This window comes from Sarcophilus harrisii, chromosome 1, assembly GCF_902635505.1.
Source record: "Sarcophilus harrisii chromosome 1, mSarHar1.11, whole genome shotgun sequence".
Taxonomy (NCBI): Eukaryota; Metazoa; Chordata; class Mammalia; order Dasyuromorphia; family Dasyuridae; genus Sarcophilus; species Sarcophilus harrisii.
In genome coordinates, this window is record NC_045426.1 from 428,009,212 (window position 1) to 428,032,144 (window position 22,933).

At 33.5% G+C, this 22,933-nt stretch overlaps 1 protein-coding gene across 8 annotated transcripts in view; it reads left to right on the top strand.

Annotated features, from left to right (window-relative positions):
• The window catches only part of RELCH (RAB11 binding and LisH domain, coiled-coil and HEAT repeat containing), a 125,963-nt gene that overhangs the window by 11,175 nt on the left and 91,855 nt on the right, over positions 1-22,933 (top strand). For all 8 annotated transcript variants that reach the window (XM_031946170.1, XM_031946165.1, XM_031946169.1 and 5 more), the window contains exon 2: positions 18,409-18,498. In XM_031946170.1, the coding sequence (XP_031802030.1) occupies positions 18,409-18,498 (90 nt within the window). The remainder of the gene's footprint in view (positions 1-18,408; positions 18,499-22,933) is intronic.

Sequence of the window (22,933 nt, forward strand, 5' to 3'; positions counted from 1 at the left end):
CTTCTTGTAACAATACCCTTTGTTGCTTCTTCTGCCTTTTAAGGTCTGATAAAATAATGACTGCCTATTAGAATGTAAGCTCCTAGAATATAGGGATTCTTTCATATCTTGTGTGCCCGGTGCCAACACATTGCCTGGCCAATAGTAGGCACTTACACATTAATAAGAAAATTGAGACCAAAAGAAGGAAAATGACTATCCAAGATTATATAATTCTGTCATGTCCTCTGATTTCAAACCAGGCCCAAAGTTCTAGCTTTTTGAGATATTTTTGCATGTTGACTGTTGTCAACCAATATATTACTATTTTTGCCTAGTTTTTTGTTATCCCCTAATTTGATAGAATGAACTCTATGTGTTTATTCCAAGCCATTGATATAAATACTGCTGTTCTAAGGATAAGGCACTCCATTAATGATGTCCTAATAAGTTATCACTAAACTAGGAAATGACTATTCTTTAGGTCTGATCATTTAGCCAACTTTTAAATTCACCTCATCCTCATCTCTTGTCTACAAGAATAGCCTAAGAGAATTTCTTAAATTCCTTACTAAAACTTAGCATTCCTGTAGTTATCTAGTCTAGCAACCTTTTGAGAAAAAGCAATGAAGTTAGTCCGGCATGACCTGTTCATAATTAAGCCTGTTAACTGCCATAACTGCTTCCTTTTCTAGATGTTCTCTATGTATTTTAGAATTTTGCTAGGAGTCAGTCATGTCTGCTGCCCTTTAGTTTGCAAATTTCTGCTTTTTTTTTTTTTTAATTAAGATAATTGAAATAATTCTAACTTATAATTCTTCAGTTTGTATCTTTCCCATTTTCAACTCTACTTTGAAATTCATTGACAGTGTCTACAATCAAATTTGTCAATTCTTGAGTAATTCATCTGCATCTGAGGACTTGAAATCATCAAAAACATTGAAGTGCTATTTTACTATCTCTACTTCTCTTAAGTAACTATTTTCTACTTTTTTTTGTTGTTGTTGTTTCATAATCTATATCTTTTAGTCCAGATATCATTCTCAGTGGAGAAAAAACAAGTTTAGCACTTTTCATTTCTCTATACATCCTATCCATATTCCCTACATAGAAAGTCATTCCTTTAGTAAAGATTTAAAAATAAAAAGAAAGAAAAGCAGTAGAGCTAAACTAACCAATAATTCAGTTGAGTCTGACAATATATGCAGTGTTTCATACCCTTAGTCACCCAGTTTTTCAAGAGAGGGAGAAGCGTTTTCTTGCTTCTTCTATAAGGCTGAAGTTTGATCATTGTAATTATGAAGTGTGCAATTTGTACTGTTTTTTCTTTTTACATGGTGGTCATCCGTCCTTTTTTCCTTGTTCTCCAACTTCATTTTTTTCAGTCAATTCATATTAAGCTTTCCATATTTTTTTGGTATTTATTTTCATTTCCTGTGATACAGTATTCTAGTACATTCATGTATCACAGTTTAGCCACCTAAATCTCAGTTAGTAGCCATCTTTTTACTTTATTTCCATTTCTTTTTTACTAAGTGCTGCTATCAGTATAGCATCTATAGGACTTTTCATCTTTGGCCTCCTTACACTCTGTTTAGTAACAGGATTTCTGGATTAAAGGATATGGATGTTTTAGACTAGATACAGTTCTTAAATACCACAGATTATATGCACATTTTATTATCTGCCTCAGTTTAAGATGTAAGTTGCTAAGTGAATTTTCTGTGCTTTCATATTTTCTTTAGGAAAAAACCTTTTTCCCTTTTCTTCATTATCAAAATTATTTTTCTTTGTGTCTTTTCATGTTTATCCTTGAGAACTTTGCATTCCTTCTGGCCTAAATGATCCTGTACAATTTTATTCCATTGATTATACCTCATCTTTCAAATCTGTTCTTCCAAAACAGGTATATTTCAGACTACTCAACTTTTGCTGATTCTCTTAATCATATTCCAAGGTGGCGTTCTCCCCAAGCATCTCAATCCTAGTAATTATTTTTATCTTAGTGAGAATCAGATCCAAAATCACAATTTTCCTCATTGGTCTTCCTACCTTTTTAGGATGATGTATTATCAGTAACTAAGTCAAGAAATGATAAGCTGCTATTCTTTTGGTAGAGAAAGAGAGATATTTCTGGGTAATTGAAATCCCCGTCACTGCTCTGTGATCTTTTGAAACAGGTTTGAGTTCCTAAATCTTTCAGAGTTGTTTTGTCTTTTCAGAAGTGTTGTCATTATATAAATTGGCTTACTTCATGTTTCATTAGTTAATAGAAGTCTTCCCAAATTTCTGTGAAACTATCCCCTTTGATTATTACACAATAACATTCCATCACATTTATGTACCAGACTTGTTTAGTCATGTCTCGATTAATGGGTATCCCTTTTTCTTCCACTTTTTTTTTTTTCACCACAAAAAGAGCTCTACACATTTTTGTACATCCTTAGTTAGAATTTGTTTTACTTGTAACTAATCTTTCCCTTAATCAAATCTGCCTCTAATTCTTCCTCCTCCATTTTCCCTCCTATTTCTCTGTTAAGTGAAACATATTTCAACTCTGTGTATTCCTTCTTTAGATCTGTTCAGGTGAGAAAGTTATTCTTTCCTATCTTTCCAATCTTCTGACACTTGATTACCCTATATGTTCTTTATAATTTGATTATATATTAGCCTAATTGGTTTTCCTTGAAAATGACACTCCATCTCCTAACTCTGTGCCTTTTCATTGGCTGTCCCCCTTATGGAGTATACTCTCTCTCCTTACATCCACTTCTTACCTTTCCTGACTTCAAACCTTCAAGACTCAGCTCAGTCCTTACCTTCTGCAAGAGATCCTTCTCAGCCTCTGAATTACTATTGACTTTCAGAGATTACTTTTATCTACTCTGCATAGATCATGTATCTTCCTGGTTATCTACATGTTGTCTTTCCCTTTAGAATTTGATGATTTGGGATGGTGTTTGCATTTATTTGTATACTTAGAGATTATCACAGTGCCTGACACATAGCAAGAACTTAATGAAACTTAGAGAAGGTACCAGCTCAAAACAAATATTATAAATTATCTCCAGAGCTTTCGCCATTCCATATCAGACACCATGTAATATACTGGTTAAATCTACTCTGTTCCATCTTTGAGTCTTGAGAAGAGTCTTCAAGACATCTTGATGAAATGTCTATCTGAATTTGAAGAACAATTCCCTTTAACTTGATTTTTTAAATGTTTCTAACTATCTAAAGCAAATCAAGTCTTGTGCTTTAATAGTTATACATTAGTTAGGCAAAAACGTAAAAAATATAAGTGCCAAACATTTGATATGACTACGTCGTACACCCCAATGACTTTGCTAATATGTTTCTTATGTTAGACACATTGTATTAATGGCATCTAATAAATTAGCCCTTGTCCATTTTAGCTGTATTAGTGCAAAAAAAAAAAAAAAAAAGTATTGTAGCTATATTTATATCTTTAAAGATACATGGAAAGTCCATTCCTGTCTTCTAGGAATGTTTCCCTTCTTAAATCTTAATACTACTGTGAGAGGTTAGGCGAGTTATAAAAGAAGGAAATGTATGCTTATCAAAGATGTAAGCCAGTGTCATTGAAGATGTCCAAAGTTTATATTGATGTAAAGCATATATTCAAGAATTCCTTGTAGATGGTGGGGGTTTACAAATGCTATTTGTGGATTACATTATAATGATTGCACAAAGTTTCAGAATATTATTTGCCTTCTTTAAAGTAGTTACATGATTACTCATAAAGACTTACCCCAAGTAAGTCCCATATTATATGGGACTTATATGGGAAGGAGAAAGGAATAGAGTAAGAATGCTTCTTTCCAGACTGAGATTAAGTGCTTGATTCAGATAGCCTAAGGGGTAATCTATCATGGACAATGAAGTGATTCTAAAATTGAATATATAGGAGAGCAGGCTGAATTGCACTCAAAGAAATCATATAATGATTATATCTATTCTAAGCTTCTCATTAAAATAAAGACCCATTTCTTTAATTTCAATATTTTCCTGATAATGATGTAGAACTACAAGTCATTGGTCTAACAGTTTTTGAAAAGTTATAGTTGTAGATCACCCAAAGTACAGTGGAGAGACATATGTTATAGGCACAAGCAGATTACAACATGTTACTAATTAAAATCTGCTTTGACAGATTTTTTTGTCAGATTTCATTTGTCAGATTATTTCATCAGAAAAGTGTATATTAACTGGAAAAGGAGGTGAGTTGATCATGTAGTAGGAGTATAGGATAATGGATAGTCCAGATGATCCTTTGGCAACTGTATAGAGTTTAGAGTTCTAGTAATAGATCTAAATGTTAAGTCCGCCCTACCTCCCTAGAAGCCTCAGGATCAGCCAGAGTCCAGATAAATAAAAGTCCTTGGTCTTTAGGGGGAAAGTTAGGCAAACTTCCAGGAGTTTAGCTAAAGGTCTTTTCTTGATTCTAGAGTCCAGAGTCTCCACCTTTCTCCTCCTCTTCTTGCCTCCAAGTGAGTCTGGCTTGTCTCACCCCACCTTCTAATCCTTCCTGCAATTATCTGTATGCACCAAACATTGAGCCAGCACTGAACAGTGAGAAGGGCCATTTTTCCAAACATATGCTAATAGAGTCATTGTCGAATAGGTAATTAGCCGTAAGTGCTCTGTTGTCTGATTGAAACATACCTTTTAAGAGTTTCAGCCCTTTACATCTCCCGCTTTCTTTTGTTTTAGAATACAGGTGGTCATGCCATCCCTGACTTCTCAAGGAGGTGAGAACCCCCAAAAGGAGGTGATCACACCCTCTCTGACTTCTCAGGAAAGGGGGTGAAAACACCAAAAAGGAGATGATCACATACCCTCTGACTTCTCAGGAAGGGAGATGAAAGCACTGAAAAGGAGATGATCACACCCTCCCTGAATTCTTAGGAAGAGATGAAAAACACCAAAGGGAAGTAGGGAGTCAAACCAGATATTGTTAGCAAGTTTCTGGGCTGAAGGGTCTTAATAGAAATGGGTATAAACACCCATCAGCATGGGAGGTATTACACTAGCACAGAGCAATATAGCACAGGCTAGCAATGATGATTCTCCCCACAGCCGGTGCAGGCTCAATGTGGTGTAACAAACATGAGTTGTACATGCAAGTAGTAATATAGCAAACAATACGAATCAACATGGTATTGTAAAAGATTTTCAGAAGTCCTAGAAGGCAGGGTATGTAAATAACAATCACACATACATCTCCTTCATCTACTCCCCCAGCATGTTTTTTAGAAGATTTGTGGACTTCATGGATAGAAAGCCCATCGTAGGAGAAAATATAGTTTCTGACTTATTGATGAAAAGATTCAAGAAAAATATAAACCTTACATTCTATTTCTTATAAACTTATCTTGTGAGTTGTTCATTCAGTTATTTAGAGTGCCTAGAAGTACAAAGTAAATAGAATGTTATGGCTGGAAGAGAATTTAGAAATTGTTTTAGTGATAAAAAATTAAATGACATCACAAGATCACACAGTTGATTAAGTACTCAGTAAATATTATTTGGTTGATTAGAATTTCCAACACCTAGAAGTATGGCTATGTTAAGTTCCCTTAAGTTCTCTATAGGTTCAGTCTTCTAAACTGTAAAATGGAAATGTTGGACTTGATCTCCCAACAAGTCCTGATTGCACTTCTCACACTGAGGTTTCTCTTTCATACCACAGAAATATCTTCATCTAGAAGTTTGCTTTACGACTGGATTTCTCCCATTGGAAGTATCCTCTGACCTTCTTCCTTTGATTGACTAGGTCCTCCCCAAACCTTCATTTTAAGGAGAATACCCAGGCTAGCCTTCCCTTCATTTCTCTAAAAGACTTTATGGCCTTTCTCTACATAAATTTCTGTTTGGGTATCTCTACTTCAACCTTGTTTTTTGTGTGTTTTTCCTCCATTGGAATATAAGCTCCTTGAGCACAAAAACTGTCTTTTCTTTCTGCTTGTATTCATTTTTGGTTTGATTTGAATGAATTTTAAGTTCTTTACTATATGCCTAAAAGAAGTACAAGTCAATCAGTTGTGACAAAATATTCCTGGGAATGTAGAGAACACTTTCTACCACAAAACTCTAAAGAAGAGGAAAGAGCATTTGGGGAGGAAGAGGTTGGTAGAGTTGGTTCAGACTGCTTGAACCCTACCTAGCTAGGTTCAAGAAACTAAGCAACCCCAAGGCCAAGTCAAAGATCACAAAAAAGGCTTGGCGGGAAGTTGTGAATTAAAGTCTGAAAGCACAGAGTACAAAACTGGGGAGAGATTAAGAAACAGCAAAGAAAATAGATTTTACAATGAAGAAAAAAGACTTAACAGTTTGTCTCATTTTAATCTTTAGATAGTTTTTTTTGTTTGTTTGTTTTTTGTTTGTTTGTTTGCTTTTTTGGTATATATAATCATCCCTCCTTCCTCTCTCAGCTTCAGCTGTGTAGGGTAGGCTCAGGCCTGAGTATCAAAATAAAGGCAATCACCTTCCATACCTCCTAGAAACTGTTAGTGATAGGATTCCTTTCTTTCTTTCAATTGCTATCGTTTGTTTTTATATGATTGTCATTGTCCATCCTCTCAAGAGACTTATCATAACTTCAAATAACTTCATTACCAGAGTTAGGGCCTATAAAAAGACCTCTGCTTATGGCTGGGTTGGGCCAACTTAATTAGAAAGACCGTAGTATCTAAATTAATTTACAGATTTAGCACTATATCAAATTATCAAACTATGTCATATGTATGTATGCACACACATGTAATATGTATATTTATTTCTGTATTTAAAATAGGAATGGGAGGAAGAAGGAAACTCATTTACAAATCTGAAATTAAGCTGTAAAGTAATACGTGTCAGCTATTTCATTGGAGTTAAAAATTAGAAAAACAAAAGAGTAGAATAAATTAGGTAAGGAACAGTTAGAAATAATTATAATACAAAGATCTCAAAATGGATAGGTGATTTAAATATTAAGCATTATACCTTTTTCAAAACCATGGCTAACAAAATTCATAATCAAACATGAAAGAAAAGCAAGCGACATAAGTAAAATAGATAATTATGAAATGAAATTGAAAGAATTTGCATAAATGAAATAAGAGTAATTCAGATAAAAGTTCATTGAATAAATATTTGACCAAGCTCTTAAGAAGTTGTCCTGTCTTTCTACTCTTTGTTTTTAAGCCCCATTTTTAGTCTCTCTATAAGCTTTTCAAGGACTACAATATCAGAGTATAATTATGATTGTATATTTGATGGAGGAAACAGGTTGTCTTAATTAATGGTTTTGGTAAATTTTTACTATTTTTCTTGCTACTTTATTGTCTTTCTGAGACAGCTAGGTGATATAGTGGAGAGACCTCTGGGATTGGCATTGCAAAGACCCAAGTTTCAAATATGTTGTCTGAGACTTAGTAGCTTTGTGACTTTGGGAACTTAATTTCTGTCTTCATCACTTTCTTCAACTGTAAAATGGGAATAATAACAGTACCTATCTCAGGATTGTTGTGAGGATCAAATGAGGTAATTTATAACATTTGTTTTGAGGTGGTATCCTCTCTTTTTGAGGGGGTGTTTATTAATTGGAGAGTGACTAAGATTTGGTATATAAATATGATGGAATACTATTGTAGTATAAGAAATGCTGTAAGGGATGGTTTATGGGAAGAAACCTGAGAAGATTTGTGTAAACTGATGCTTACCTACTATCCCTCCTTGAAAGTCTAGCACAGGGCCTTACATGACCAACTCTTTTTTTTTTTTTTTTTATTTAATAGCCTTTTATTTACAGGATATATACATGGGTAACTTTACAGCATTAACAATTGCCAAACCTCTTGTTCCAATTTTTCTCCTCTTACCCCCCCCCCACCCCCTCCCCTAAATGGCAGGATGACCAGTAGATGTTAAATATATTAAAATATAACTTAGATACACAATAAGTATACATGACCAAAACATTATTTTGCTGTACAAAAAGAATCAGACTCTGAATTATTGTACAATTAGCTTGTGAAGGAAATCAAAGATGCAGGTGTGCATAAATATAGGTTGGGAATTCAATGTAATGGTTTTTAGTCATCTCCCAGAGTTCTTTTTCTGGGTATAGCTAGTTCAGTTCATTACTGCTCCATTAGAAATGATTTGGTTGATCTCGTTGCTGAGGATGGCCTGGTCCATCAGAACTGGTCATCATATAGTATTGTTGTTGAAGTATATAATGATCTTCTGGTCCTGCTCATTTCACTCAGCATCAGTTCGTGTAAGTCTCTCCAGGCCTTTCTGAAATCATCCTGTTGGTCATTTCTTACAGAACAGTAATATTCCATAATTTTCATATACCACAATTTATTCAGCCATTCTCCAACTGATGGACATCCATTCAGTTTCCAGTTTCTAGCCACTACAAAAAGGGCTGCCACAAACATTCGTGCACATACAGGTCCCTTTCCCTTCTTTATAATCTCTTTGGGATACAATCCCAGTAGTAACACTGCTGGATCAAAGGGTATGCACAGTTTGATAACTTTTTGAGCATAGTTCCAAACTACTCTCCAAAATGGTTGGATTCGTTCACACCTCCCACCAACAATGAATCAATGTCCCAGTTTTCCCACATCCCCTCCAACAATCATCATTATTTTTTCCTGTCATCTTAGCCAATCTGACAGGTGTGTAGTGGTATCTTAGAGTTGACATGACCAACTCTTAAAAACCACTTTCATATGTTCTTATGGTGACTGATGACCGAGTGTTAAAGGCTACCTTGGCAAAAAGTGAGGAGGGGAATTGGCATTTTGAAAGGGAAGTCACTTAATCTTCACATCAATTCACATCAATACAAGTAGTATTACCCCCATTTTTCAGGTGACAAAAATGAGGCTCAGAAATATTGTGTGCTTAATAGGTGAGGTGGGTAAGTAAGGTAAGTGCCGATATTAAAATTTATAATATTTAATACTGGGAGAACAATTTATACAATAACAAGACAACTTGTGAAAGAGTTAGAAACTGATTGGCATTTTCAGATGAGAAAACTGAGGCAAACAGAAGTTTAAGTGACTTACCTCAAGGTCACACAACTTGTATCTTGAGGCCAGTTTTGAATTTGGGTCTTTCTAACTATATGTCCTGGACTCTGTCCACTACTCCATTACTTTATAGGTACTCTACTACTACTCTAACTACTTCATAGGAAGATGATTTGACAAAATCACTGGTTAGAATAACCAAATACCAAAGCAGAATTACCATTATGAATCTGTTATGAGAATGTTGAACTTCATATGTTATCTGACTTGGTCAAAATGTTAGTTATTTTTGTTGAATGGCTGTTTTTTTTCCTCTTTCACTGTCATCATTATCACTATTATTATTTAATGAGTGGGGAAAGGGATGCTTTTCTGGGCAGAAGGATGGATTGTTATAGGGACTTAATTGGAAATTGAGGTAATGTAGATATCAATTAAAAATTTAAAGAAAGGCTTATGTGATCTTATGTCCAGGTCCATCATGGATTTCAAACAGCAGCTCAGTATTAGACTTGATTCACAGACCATAATAACTATGTTCTGTATGTCTCTACTGAGGTAGAACTAGGCCATCATCACCAACAAACACATTGGGCAGAAATTTGATTACGTTATTTTATACATTTCTGTTCCACTAATATACCATGAAATCTAGGATAAGACTATAATCATGGGTGTATACTATTTCCAGGTTCTCCACCCATGAATTTAACAGTGTTAATGGGTGGAGTGATACTATGAGCCATGAATGATGCATATTTGCTTTTGAAAAAGTTGTCCAATACTGAGGTGAAGATAATCTATATCCAATCAGTTCTTAAATCTTGTCTAGGACTTTCCTCACTTTGTCCTTTGAATCTATGATATATTTCTTTTTGCTTCTCCTACAGTTATTGTTCTCTTAAATTCTTTTATCTCATACGCCCAGCTTTTCACACATTCAATCTATCCTCCTTACTATCTTGAGATGGTTTTTTGTTTGTTTGTTTTTTAGTATCAGATTTTATGATTTCATTAGTTTAAGCAAACTCGCTTTACTAATGCTTAAGAGAGTTGGGGAAGGGGAAGGTTTGGTGACTTACTCAGCCTTCCAAAATTAGTGGGTATCAGAAGCAGAACTTGAACTCCTGTCTTCTTAAACTGCTTCTCTCCAAGATTAGATCACTAAATCTACTCTGGGACCTTTGCTCCCTCCTGCTATTTTACTTCCTTAGCATGACATTTAAAGTCATGTTTAATCTACCCCAGCCTACTTTTTAAAGCAAAGTCTTTACTGCAGCTTTGCTGTCCTGTGAATATCCTGTTTTATACTTTACCTCGTTTTTGCCTTGGCTTTTTTTTACCCAATCCCTCTATTTCTTTTAATTACTTTTCTCCTCTGTACTTATCTAGATCCCAGTCCTCCTTGAAATTTTAGCACTGGGTCTTAGGTGGCCTTGTCTTAAAAGCCACTTAAAGCTACCTGTTTTAACAAAAATAAGAGGTAAGGAGGGCCTAAGTGTTAGGCAAATATTAAGTATTATGTGATTCAGTGAATAGAACATTGATTGTAGAATTAGGAACACTTGATAGCCTCAGACACTAGCCATATGACTTTTCACAACACACTTTACCCTATTTAGCTCAGTTTCCTCATCTATAAAATGAACTACAGATAGAAATGACAAACTAATCCAGTATCTTTGCCAAGAAACTCCACATGGGTTCAATACATGACTGAAATGATTGAACCACCACATGACTATGAACCACTACATACAATTCCCAATCCCTCTATTTCATTATGATATGTCAAATGTGTAATTTTCCAAGTCGTACAGTTAATAAATAGCAAATACAGGATTAAAAAAAAAAAAATCATTATACTCCAGATCCAGGATGCTTTTCGCCCAGAAATTTAGTCTGTCATCAACCTTCTTGTTCTTTTTAAATAAATAATTTTTACTTCTATGTGACCTATCCTGGACAGAAATGCCGGAACAACTTTCTTTCAAATGTTACCGTGTTAAAAATCCTGATCAAGAATTGGATAAGATGTTCTTTATCGTATTAGAGTTGGGGTTTTTATTCCTCTTTGTTCATAGATCCCTTTGACAGTCAGATGAAATCTCCTCAGGATAATGGTTTTAAGTGCATAAAAGAAAGAAAAATTTAAAAAAAATCTTTTGAAATTTAATTACCAATTATTTAATCATACTAGCTCACAGACTCCAGATTAAAAACCTCTCAGAAAAAATCCACAAATAACTTCATTACTTGATGCACCTGTTTTTCATTTTATAGCTGTCAGGCACTTTCAACTTAGTTAAACTAGATATAATTGATGTTTACCATTGATGTCTTTGTATATAACCCTTCCTACCCTATTCCCTTCACCCAGGTGTTCCTTCTCTTCATAATGTGGCTCCAGAGTTCTCTTTATTAATCAAATTTTATTTCATTAATATCCAGCTTAGCAAGTGAACATTTGACATATCATAATGAATGGTAAACACTGTAGTTTCTAGGAAGGATTTTTAAATAAATTTCTCTAAGGAAAGGTTCTTAGGACCATAGATCTAGAGATGGAAGATACCCCAGAAGTCATGTAACCTAAGCCTATTTACAAATAAGAAAAGAAACCTAAACAGATTGTGACCTCTGTGAAAATTCACAGATGCAATCTGAGCCTTCATCCTCTAAGCACTGGACTACTGAGCAATCTTTTAAGGAGTGGATCTTTACCTGGGGTCCATAGACGGAGAAGTTTGTATTACATCCTAAAAATCATTAGGATCCGTTGAAGCTTCTTGTGCAGGGGATTAATGTCATGAGATCTGTGCTCTAGGAATGTTATTTTGGTAGCTATGTGGAAGGTGGATTGGAGAGAGAAGAGACTTTTGAGGTAGGGAGAGTAGCAGTCAGTCATTAAAAAATCACTTATGTGCAAGCAAAATGCTTAAGCTCTGGGTTACAAGGAAAGAGCAGTCCTTGCTCTCAGTAAGTTCACAGATTTTGCACAAGTAGTCTAGTCAAAAGGTAAGGAGGGCCAGAAATAGATGATGATCTTGTGAGTCAAGAGAAGGGAAGGTCCATTGGGAAATGATTAAAATTGTCCTAGATGAATGTAATGGAATATTACTCTGCTGTAAGAAATGAGGAGCAAGATGAATATATAAAAATATGGACTTATATGAACTGATAAAGGTAGAGTAAGCAGAGCCAGAAAAACAACAGAGACTCCAACAATATAAATTGAAAGACAATAAACCCTCACAACAATTGGAGATTGAATATGATGAAATTATAAGGAAAAGACTTGGCTCCAAAGAAGATATTTGAGAAGACACCTTCCTTTGTCCCCGAAAGTCCTCTCCTGTGGGACATTACTGACTTTTTGGCACATTGATTACTTTTACTGGAGTTGTTCCCCAATCCTCTTTTTAAAAAAAAATTCTTTATTACAAGACATGGTTCTGGAAATGGAGAATATAGGGATATAAGATACCAATAATTTTTTTTTTTTTTTTTTTTTTTTTTTTTTTTTTTTTTTTTTAAAGAGGATAGAAGAGGGAGTTAGCTCCATGGTGCTGGATTCAGAAAGATCTACAATCATTTTTCTGTTACGATTAATTTTTAAAGCTCTGGTTAGTTAGTTCCAGCTCTTACCCAAAATATTCAGAAGTGAAAAAATCCCTCAAAAATTAGAGTAAACTTGTAGGAAGACTGAAAGCAGGGGAACATGAGATATAACTATAAAGTAATAGAACTGATTTTTTTAAAATGTGTGGCTTGTGCAATCAGCTGTGGTACTTTATAGTTACATTTTGGATCATGGAGATGGTTATTTTATTTGATAACTTTATAACTGGTTTTACTGGTTTGTCCACAGTGATGAAACCCTTGAATATAGAGTACGTTATAAAATAAATTATTACAAAGTTGCATGATAATCAGACTTTGAGGTTTAAATGATTTTTCTGATTTGAATAAGGTAGCTGAAACGCTTTCATTTGCTTACTACTTGTGGGACCTTGTGCAAGTTTCTTAACCTCCCTGGGAGTTGTTTCTTCATCTATAAATTGAGGAAGATTGGACAAGATGGCCTCTGAGATCCCCTCCAGTTCTAAACCTATAATCTTTTCATTTTTCAAATGATAACATTTTTTCAAATCAGATCTGAAAATTAATTTTGGGGGACATATTACCCAAGAAAATCATGGAGTAAGTATATATATAGAATTTGACAGATCATGATTATAGTTTGTATGTATGTAACACTTGCTGTTGCAAAAAATGTTTTCATACTATCTTACTTGAACTTGACTTTCAATCCTCTTAATTCTGTGTGACATAAGGAAATATTTAGGTGACTTAATCATTGTCATACAAATAGTAAGTAGCAAAATGAGGATGATTTTAATCTAGCTCATGCTAGGTTTCTTTTTCTTACTCTATGCTGCCTCCTCTGATTTCCCTAGGAGTTTTTAATAGTTTAAAACTATACCATGTTTGGAAAATTCTGTATGTAACAAAACACCCAGTGTGCTCAGAGACTACTTCTCTGGTAGGGAAAACCTTTAGTGAAAATTGTAGTTTTCAAATTCCTGGAAGGTAATAAATAGGGCTATATCAAGACCTTTGAAATGTGGAAAGAAGAGTATGGATCAGCAGGAGCTCTTGAATGATTGAAACAGAGCAAAGTCAGGCATATTTTTTTAGTGAGTCATTGAGAGGCAATTAGAGAAGCCAAGAGAGTGGCAGCTGTATGATGGTAGATGTTTGCACTGGGCATTGATGTAGCTGGAGTTTCCCTTGTTCACCATTTTGCCTATTGAAGTGAACATTGCAGGAGTGTGGCTGAACTCTTTTATTGAATCACATAATGTGAGAATTGGAAGAGACCTCAGCAGTCATCTAGCCCAAGCTTTACACAAAAGGAATTCTCACTGTAACATTAGCAACAAACATTCCAGGTCCTTCAGCTGATCCTCATCTCTCATTGATTTATTTTTCTTCCCAAGAAGCTATTGTAACTGGTGCTTCAAATTTCCCTTGCCCTTTGTTTTATCTCTGCCTGCAGATAGCAGAAATCTTAGTTTCCATATTAAGTGTTTATTCTAACTCTTTATCTTATTTGTATTTTAAAATGCCCTTTAAAAACCCATGACTGGTCATAAGAAGCCCTGTCAATTGTACTTTTACAACATATTGTCATCTGACATTGCCATCATACTAATGCAACCCTTCATCACCTCAGGCTTATACACTCTTATAATAGCCTGCTGATTAGTCTCCTTTAGGTCTTTTCCTAGCTGCAATCTGTCCCCCACTTAGCTATCTTATATGATCAGTACAATTCTGATTTTCACCCTCCTCCCCCATTCTATAAACTTCAGTAAAACCCCTCTGTTTTGGGATCAAATATAAAATCCTCTATTTTACTATAAATATCTTATGTGTAAATATATGCTTGCTTTTTGTCTCATCCATAAGAATAAACTGAAAAGTTAAGGGATGGTTTTTATGTTTTTTGTATCCCCAGTGCTAGGCACAGTTCCTGCCACATAATAAATACTTAATAAATATCTTCTTGTTGACCAAGATACATAGCCCATCTATCTATCTATCTATATCTATATCTATCTATATCTATATATATTCATTCCATGATGGGAAAGGTGAAATGGTGAAAATTCAGTGGCTACTTGAGAAAAAACACTATTTTTGAAGATATGGAAAGATCCAAATTTCTGCCTTCACATTAGGAATTTTTCTAAACAGGGCCTCTGAGCTGTTAGAATTTTTTAAATTAATAATTTGTTGTTTTACATAAACTCCTTAACCTATAACAGAATGTCATCAAGATGGTCAAGGCTGTCATTTTTATCTCTAGCCTAGAAATTACTTCATTATTATAGTCCTCAGACAACTACAGCCTCTGAAGAGGAGATAAATTAGAGGTCATGAACAGAGAGAAGGTAACTTGCTCCCTTTATCCAGACAAGGAGAAGGAGAAGCAGAAGTGTGACATCTGGAAAGATTCCATTCCTTCCTCTTTCCTTGTTGTGAAGGTTAGCAAAATAGGGTTAACTTTTTTTTGTATAGTGACACCTGCTGGATTACATATAGAATCACTGTTTTCCCAAACAGGCATTTATGTTCTCCTTCCCAGGGTCCTAGATTTAAAGTTTGAAAAAATTTTAGAGGGCACAATTTTAGACCTCCAAATAGACTTGCAAAAACTGACACCAGCATATAGAATTGTTGGCAGTGGTAATTAGATGTGAATAATGAGATATATTTCAAAAGAAAATATTAATTAAGCATTAATAATTAAATTATTGAAATTAAATTGTTAAATAATTAAATAATAAGCAGATTTACTTTTTCTGTACATTTGTCCATCAAATGCTCTCTCTTTACTTGTAAAAAGGTCATAACAGGATTTATTTTCAGAATCATTATACTTGTATAACCTACCATTTTGATATATGTCAGCAAGAGGAAAGAAATAAGAAAGGGACATTAACATGTTTTACTACTGTCATTATTTAATTAAAACTTATTTTTCCCTTTCTCAAAAATACTTTCTAAGAATCCAAGTATTAAAATAGAAGAGGAAAGAACATTAAAATACAGTTTAGGATATGCTGGCATCATTATTTGTGATAGATTATTAGAGTAGGTTTCTTAAGGATCTTCTTAGGGAAAAAGATTTCATCTGTGGTGCCCTAATCATTAATACAATTTGTAAACTTGTAGTGATTTAGTACATGTTAAGTACTTTTTTAATACATGAGTTTCTGTGACCCTCAAAATCCATCATGAGATAAATTAAACCTTTTTAAAAAAAATTCTAGCTATACAAGTTTTTTAGTAAGAATTAGGCAGCCTATAACCATAGCCTTACTTTTTGAAGCCTTTCCCGCATAAAAGTATCTTCTAAAACTTGTTATGTAGATAACCTCCAGGACTTTTTTTCTCCCCCATATGATATTTCTTAGCAAGTTTGAAAAATTGGTAGTGGTTTTTATTTTTCAAGTACTAGGATATATAACATCTAGCAGGAATGGAAATGTTCCATCTTTGGAATCTCTCCCATCAAATATAAATAATGTGTTTTTCCCCCCTATTTTTTTTTTTAAACATTAAATCAAATATAAGTTAAATGCTTTGGATTGATGTTTATAGACTCATTTACTTGAGTGGGACCTAAGTGATTGGTAACAGCTTCTTTTCAGTGAAAATGTTGGTATTTTGTATAATTTCCTTTAGTTTTGTCTAGCATAAACATAATGATCAATCTGAACATACTTGGAACTTCCAGAGAAAGGGAGAAATGATAAGTAATGTAGACAGAATTTTTTAAAAAGAAGGTCTTAATTCAAAACTGTTACAAAAGCTATAATATAGTGTTTATAAATTTTAGCAATTGCAGGAATCTGTGTGGGCACAGAGATAATATATGAAAGTATATTTGTATGTTAAAGACAGTTGTTTCATTTGTGGAAATTGTGTCATCATGAAGAGATCACTAGATTTGGAGTCAGAAGATTTGGGAGCAGATTCAATTCTGGCACTTGCTGGGTTTGGCTTTGAGGTTTGGGGATGGACAGTTGGTGTTTGTTTTTTACCGAGTTACTCTAGGTTTGGGTTTTATTTATTGAGTAACACTCCTACAGTTTCTTAATCTATAAAGACGGAATAATACTTGTATTATGTATCTCATAGTAGTCTTAGGAGGATCAAATGGACAATATGCAAAGTGTTTTCTGAATTATAAGGCATTAAATAAATAGGTAATTATTAATAATATGTGATATGATTTATTAAAAATGTTTGTCATTTTCCTAGATATTGGTTAGATGTGGTGAAATTAAATTCTGTTCTATTATGTTCACATTATAAAAGAATAATCACTAAAATTTTAGGCTGATATTTTCAAGATTTGGCCTACTTAACCCATGTAAATAATGAAAGACCTGGTATTAATTAATCTTCTTTTGATATAGCTCATCCCCTTTCTTTGTAGCATAAGTTTTGTACAACTGGGAAGGGAAGAGTGTACATTAAGCTACCATAATATTAAAGATGGCATCTCTTAATATAAAGATAATAATATTCCCTATTATCATTTCTTTCAGTAAATAAATGTAAATTCTAGGCATACTTAGCAAAATAAAAGCATGGTTTTTAGTTGCCAGAGGCCAATACTAAAATGAGAACATTTCTATTGTAAAATTCTGGAAAATATTCTATATGCTTCTACTAGTTTTCCTTTATTTATGTAAGCTAAATGGCATTGTAGAATGCAGTTTACAAGAATTTGATCATTGTAAGTAATGTTAATTTCTTAGGATCTATTTTTAGGCACCTTGAAATATGCAGTCTCAGTAATATGAGTATTTCTCCAATGATACACATCACATCCTATGTAATTCTTGTATATGTGCTCCTACATATACCAAGGTGTCCAGCCAATTTGTTGATAATCTTTATTTTCCTTCAATTCTCCTGAATATGTAAAGATACCAATGGAACATTTGGGTTATCTATCTGTTATGCATTTTTCTTGCTCTTTGGTCAGCCTAATGTGAAATTAGTACAGTGAGTATTTGTTACTCTGTGAAAGGTGTTGGAGATAACAAAGATAAAAGCAAATAGTGTCTCCCCTCTTTTGTGTTATCTAATCTAGTTCAATAGCATAGAAATATATTCTACTAGTGAAAAATAACTAAATTTAGAATAATACTCTCAGAATCCAGTTTTTTTAAACATTCATATTTAAAGCCAAAAATAATTATTCTTAAGTTGGGTAGACAAATATACTCAAAATTAAGAATGTATGATGGTATCTTACTTTCAAATAAATAGAAAAAGTGCCTTACTTTTTGAAAGATGGTTATTGAAAGTACATAAAGTCAATCTGCGTCTATCAGGAATGCATGCAAGCTTCATCCATCAGAATCATAGAATTTCAGAGCTAAATGAAACTTATCCAATTCACAGGTTCATCACTTTCCATATAAGGAGGAAGACTATGTCCCATTTGAAACTATTTCTGCTTGCTACTTACAGTTTTTACCTCCTTAGAAAATATACCATGTTAATTTCTTCATTTAAAAAAATTATTTAGAACATATCTAACATAATGCTTGCACATAGTAGATGTTCTATAAGTGCTTGTTCGATTGATTTTCTACTATTTAAAAAAAATCTATGAGAATTTAGATTCCACATCAGTTTATAAGAGCATTTTAATTTGAGAGTATTCGAGAGTCCTACAATTTTAGGCTTGGAAGGAACTTTGGCAATTTTAAATTTTAACCCCCCCTAATTTTACAGATAAGATGAAAACAACCTCTTTTAAATCAAATTTTCTCTTTCATAGATCGAGCTGGGAGCATCAGTACCCTTGATTCTCTGGACTTTGCAAGATACTCAGATGATGGAAACAGGGAAACCGATGAGAGAGTAGCAGGTGAGCAAGGTTATAGCTACTAAAATTAATCTGAAATTTTGGTACAGTAGAAACTTTTAAATGGCATTCACCAACTAGTAGTGAGCCTCCATATAAGTCTCCATACAATTAGATTGGCTGATACTCAGATGGTAGATATTATCCATGTTTTATGTAGTGTGTTTTATGTAGTGTGTTTCATATACAAAGGTGATGCCAATGACATGAGACTTTTTGTTTCCAGAGACAGTGATAGATTTATAGTGACATATATTTCATCTTGTAGCTAATGCTAATGAGAGACAGCTTGGCATGGTGGATAGAGGGCCAGCGTCAGGAAGAGCAGGATTTAATACATGCCTAGCTCTATGATCATAGACAAGTCGCTTAACCTCTCAATACTCCAGTCAACTGTAAGACTGTATGTAAAAGAAGAGTTACCAATATTCATCTTTAGGAAGTTCCCCATTAACAGTTACCTATATGGAGGAAGTCACCAAAAAAGACAAAAGTCAATTCACTAAATCCTGCTTAAAACCTGATAGTGTACATCTGTGAGATACAGGGGTAGGAGTGTAAAAGGACTAGGGAAGTGAGCAAAGTTGACTGGTTGACAAGAATTGAAGAATGACCATAATAGTCCCATGAGCATAGTATGTTAATTCAAATAATTTCATGCACAAATGCTATTTTTCAGAGATAGATTTTGCATATTTATAAACAAATTTTTGTTTCAGGAGACTCAAGGGTTGATCAATATTCTTATTATTTATTTGAGATATTTTTAGTGTTTCTGTTAAAATGACATACAACAGAGGAGGAAAAAACAAATAATGCTAAGCTTTTCAGAACCAACTGATTGTACCTGCTAATAGAGGTTGGATGATAATAAAGAACACACATCTGAATCAGTTCTTCAACTATCATAGGATTTATATTTTTTCCTAGAACTCCTCAAAGTATTGACAAATATTGGCATAATTCAGGATCATCTCCTTTTTCTGTCCCTTTACCTTCTTCTAATGAGCAGTAAGCTATTTTGTCTTAGACAGTAAAATGACTAGCTAGAAGAAACAAGTAATAGAAGGCCTGCATAACTCCTAAATTTTGATGATTAAAAATTTAAAGTATTTTAATTTTACAAAATATTTTAGTGCTTATTTTTATACTCTGCAAAATTTTATAGTCTACTTCTAACTTTGCACTTAAAAGTTTTTTAGATTATAAATCCTAATCAGAAAGTACAATTCTTTGTGTGATAAGGAACTCTTTTAACTTAAAAGGATAAGTTATATGGAAAATGAAATTGCACTGGAATAGTTTTTACTATTTATAAAAAATTGTCACTTAAGAAAATGAATGAAGTATGTGGTAGAGAAGACTCTTATTTAAAAAAAAAAAAAAAAAGCTTCAAAGCATAATGACCAATTTTCACCAGTCTGCTACCAATGCTAATGCTTTAAAACCTCATCAAAAGACTAATATTGCATAAAATATAATTTGTCCTATTATCTGCCATTGAACCACTCATAAATCCCACTAAATCAGAAGAGACATCTAGGAAATCACAAAATCTTTTTGACTTTGCTGAACAAGTCTTGGGCAGAAGAAGTCATGGATAACACAGGTATGTGTCCAGTTGCCCTATCAGGTAAGTGTAGGGAATCCCCCTTATGTTGTTAATAGTTATTGGCCATGCACTTTAGATAGGTATTGGTCATCTTTACAGATCTTTTACTTCCTTAAAGTTCTAAGATTTGTTCATTTTTTTTTTCTTTGTTTACAATAGGCTCTTCCTGTGCTGGGCATCATTTCTAAAGTATCTCTGGCAGTGCCAGGCTTTTATTCTAAATGTTCTTCAAACACCATAGAGTAGCTTGGTGCTATTTTTTCCCCTGAATACTGTCTCCATCATATTTTCCTTCACAAGAATTAGAACTTTTAAGGATATTACTAATGGTAGGAATAAAATACTTTCTTTTGAGAGCTTATTTCTTTTTGAGTAAACTGAAAGAAATATATTTTTCATCATAATTTGGAAATAAACAGTTTTTTGTCACATCATGATGCATAAATACTTGAAGTGACCCCATTTTATTCTAACATTGGTTTAATGTGGCAGTGATTTCTCTTAGGTAAAGGATTTGGTATATGTTTTCTTGTAAAGTTAGTGTTGCCACATTTATAATATGTTTTTTGAAAATGTTCGATTTTCTAAATTATAAGTTGCTTATGTATCTAAGACATTTTATTCTCTGTAGAGTGCCTTTCACTCTTTAAAGTTCTAGTCTCCCATTCTTTTCAGCATCCAATTGAAAATAGTTGTCTTGCTCCACACATTCACATTTTTATCTTCTACAAAATACTTTCCATTTTTCAGCATGTAACCTCATCATTTTTATGTCTCTTTGTGACCTTTGACATTTTTAGGCACGCTTCATGAATGATGGAAAGTACCTGTTTACATTGCTTTATTAAGTTGTAGAGTCATGTATTTGTATATGTGTGTGTATATTTCTACATTAACGTCTTTAGTGAAGAAGAAATTAATAGATGTATAAAACAGTAGACTTTTTTATTATATTGAGAAAAATGTCTGCTTAAGATCCTTGTTCTTAATTTAGGGAATTGCTGTATGGATCTTTTGAACTATCTCATATCACTGCCAAGAAATTAGCAGCTTTCTTTTTCAAACATTGGATGATTTATTTGTAGTCATGTCTAAGATAGAGCATCTCTGTGAGAGATTAGGAAAATGTAAGCGAGACCTTACTTGATAAATTTGCTCTTTCTATACATATGTAAGCTGTGTACAAAAGTTCACTGCCAAATATGTTTAGAACAGGATAAGAAAAGTTCTTTCCAATTCAAGACCCCATGGTTCAAGGTCCTTACTTCCCTTATAACCAGATTTCCTGGCCTGGCTTTCTGTTTTTTCATAGAATCTTTCAGATTCCATATTACACTAGATATCTAGAGAATCATCAGTACTATGACTTAAGGAATTCAGAGAAGGAAAGACAGTATGGAATACAACATTGGTGACACCAGTTAGTTGTCATTTTTCTTATATAATAGCACTGAAACTTGCCATATCCAAGGAGTTTACCTGGGGATGAGACAGATTGATATTCTGAATTAGAGATAGAAAGTAGACAAGGCTTTCCTTCCTGAAAAATCTGCCCTGGAGACCAGATATCATGAAATTTCTCTGTACTGTTTCATGGAGATAATCTGAACCTGATTAATCTTTGTTGTCGCTAGTCCATTCTATTTCTCACATCAAGAATTATCTCTTCTTCCTCTTTTCTTTGTCTTATCATTTTCATTTTCTGATTTATAGACTCCTTATTGACAGTATACCAAATCCTCTACAAATATATAGTTCAAGATATAGACATATAGATATACCTGTCCCAAGAAAGAAAACATAGAGGTTATATTATTTTGAAAGTATTGATTCCTCTGCCTTTGAACCTAAAGTTGAAAGTAAATTCTGAAAATGTAATATTTTTGTAGATGGTTGTACTCCAGAAAGTGTAATATTGTTGCAGATGGCTGTACTTCTTTCCTAGTGTGTTTTCTTTTGCTATTTAATCCATTAACATACATAGTTGAAAGGAAAAGTCATTGATCTAAAAGAAAAGATATAAAGAAATCAAATTTATCAAATAGCATTCTTCTTTTAATCACTTGACCAACTGACTTCACTCAGTGTGTGATAGAATAGACTAAAGCAGACATAAGATTAGATGTTTGTGTCCAGGAACCTCATCAGATGCCAATTACACTTTGCTGTTGTTGAAAATTAAGAAGGAGAAAGAAACTTTTGACAACAGCAGGAGCTTGTGGCTGATGGCCATCCAACAAAAAAGCTATGAAATGTAGCAAATAAACATGGGTGAGTGGAAAACCAAGGTGAGTTTAAGCATCTCTTCAAAATACCATATTTCAGCAATATGAACAGATCTCCTGACAACTTTAAATTATTGAAATTACAAGTACTTGTAGATTTGTGAGTATGTAGTTAACATACATTACAGATAAATAATGCCTAAAAAAATCTATCATAGTTCTTGATTCACCCTCATAAATTCTAAAGTATTTTGTACGTAAAGGATTAATTGTATATACAGGCATGGATATTATGTATATGTTTATTGTGTGATCTTTATTGAATTGCTTCAATATAAAAGTGTTTGAAAAAACATTTAACTGCTCTAAATACATGCAAGGAGCTGTTTGGAGTGTAGGCTTTCGATCATAATTGTACAGAATTTAAAATATAGGGAATACAGAGGGAAGGACATAGAGATAAATGGAAATAAATTAACACTATTGTTATTGTTTATAGTGAAAATACTGACATAACCAAATGTCTCTGTACAAAGTTCTACACAAACTACACAAATATCTGCATAATTATAATAATATTCCCCTAAAGTCATTTTTTTAT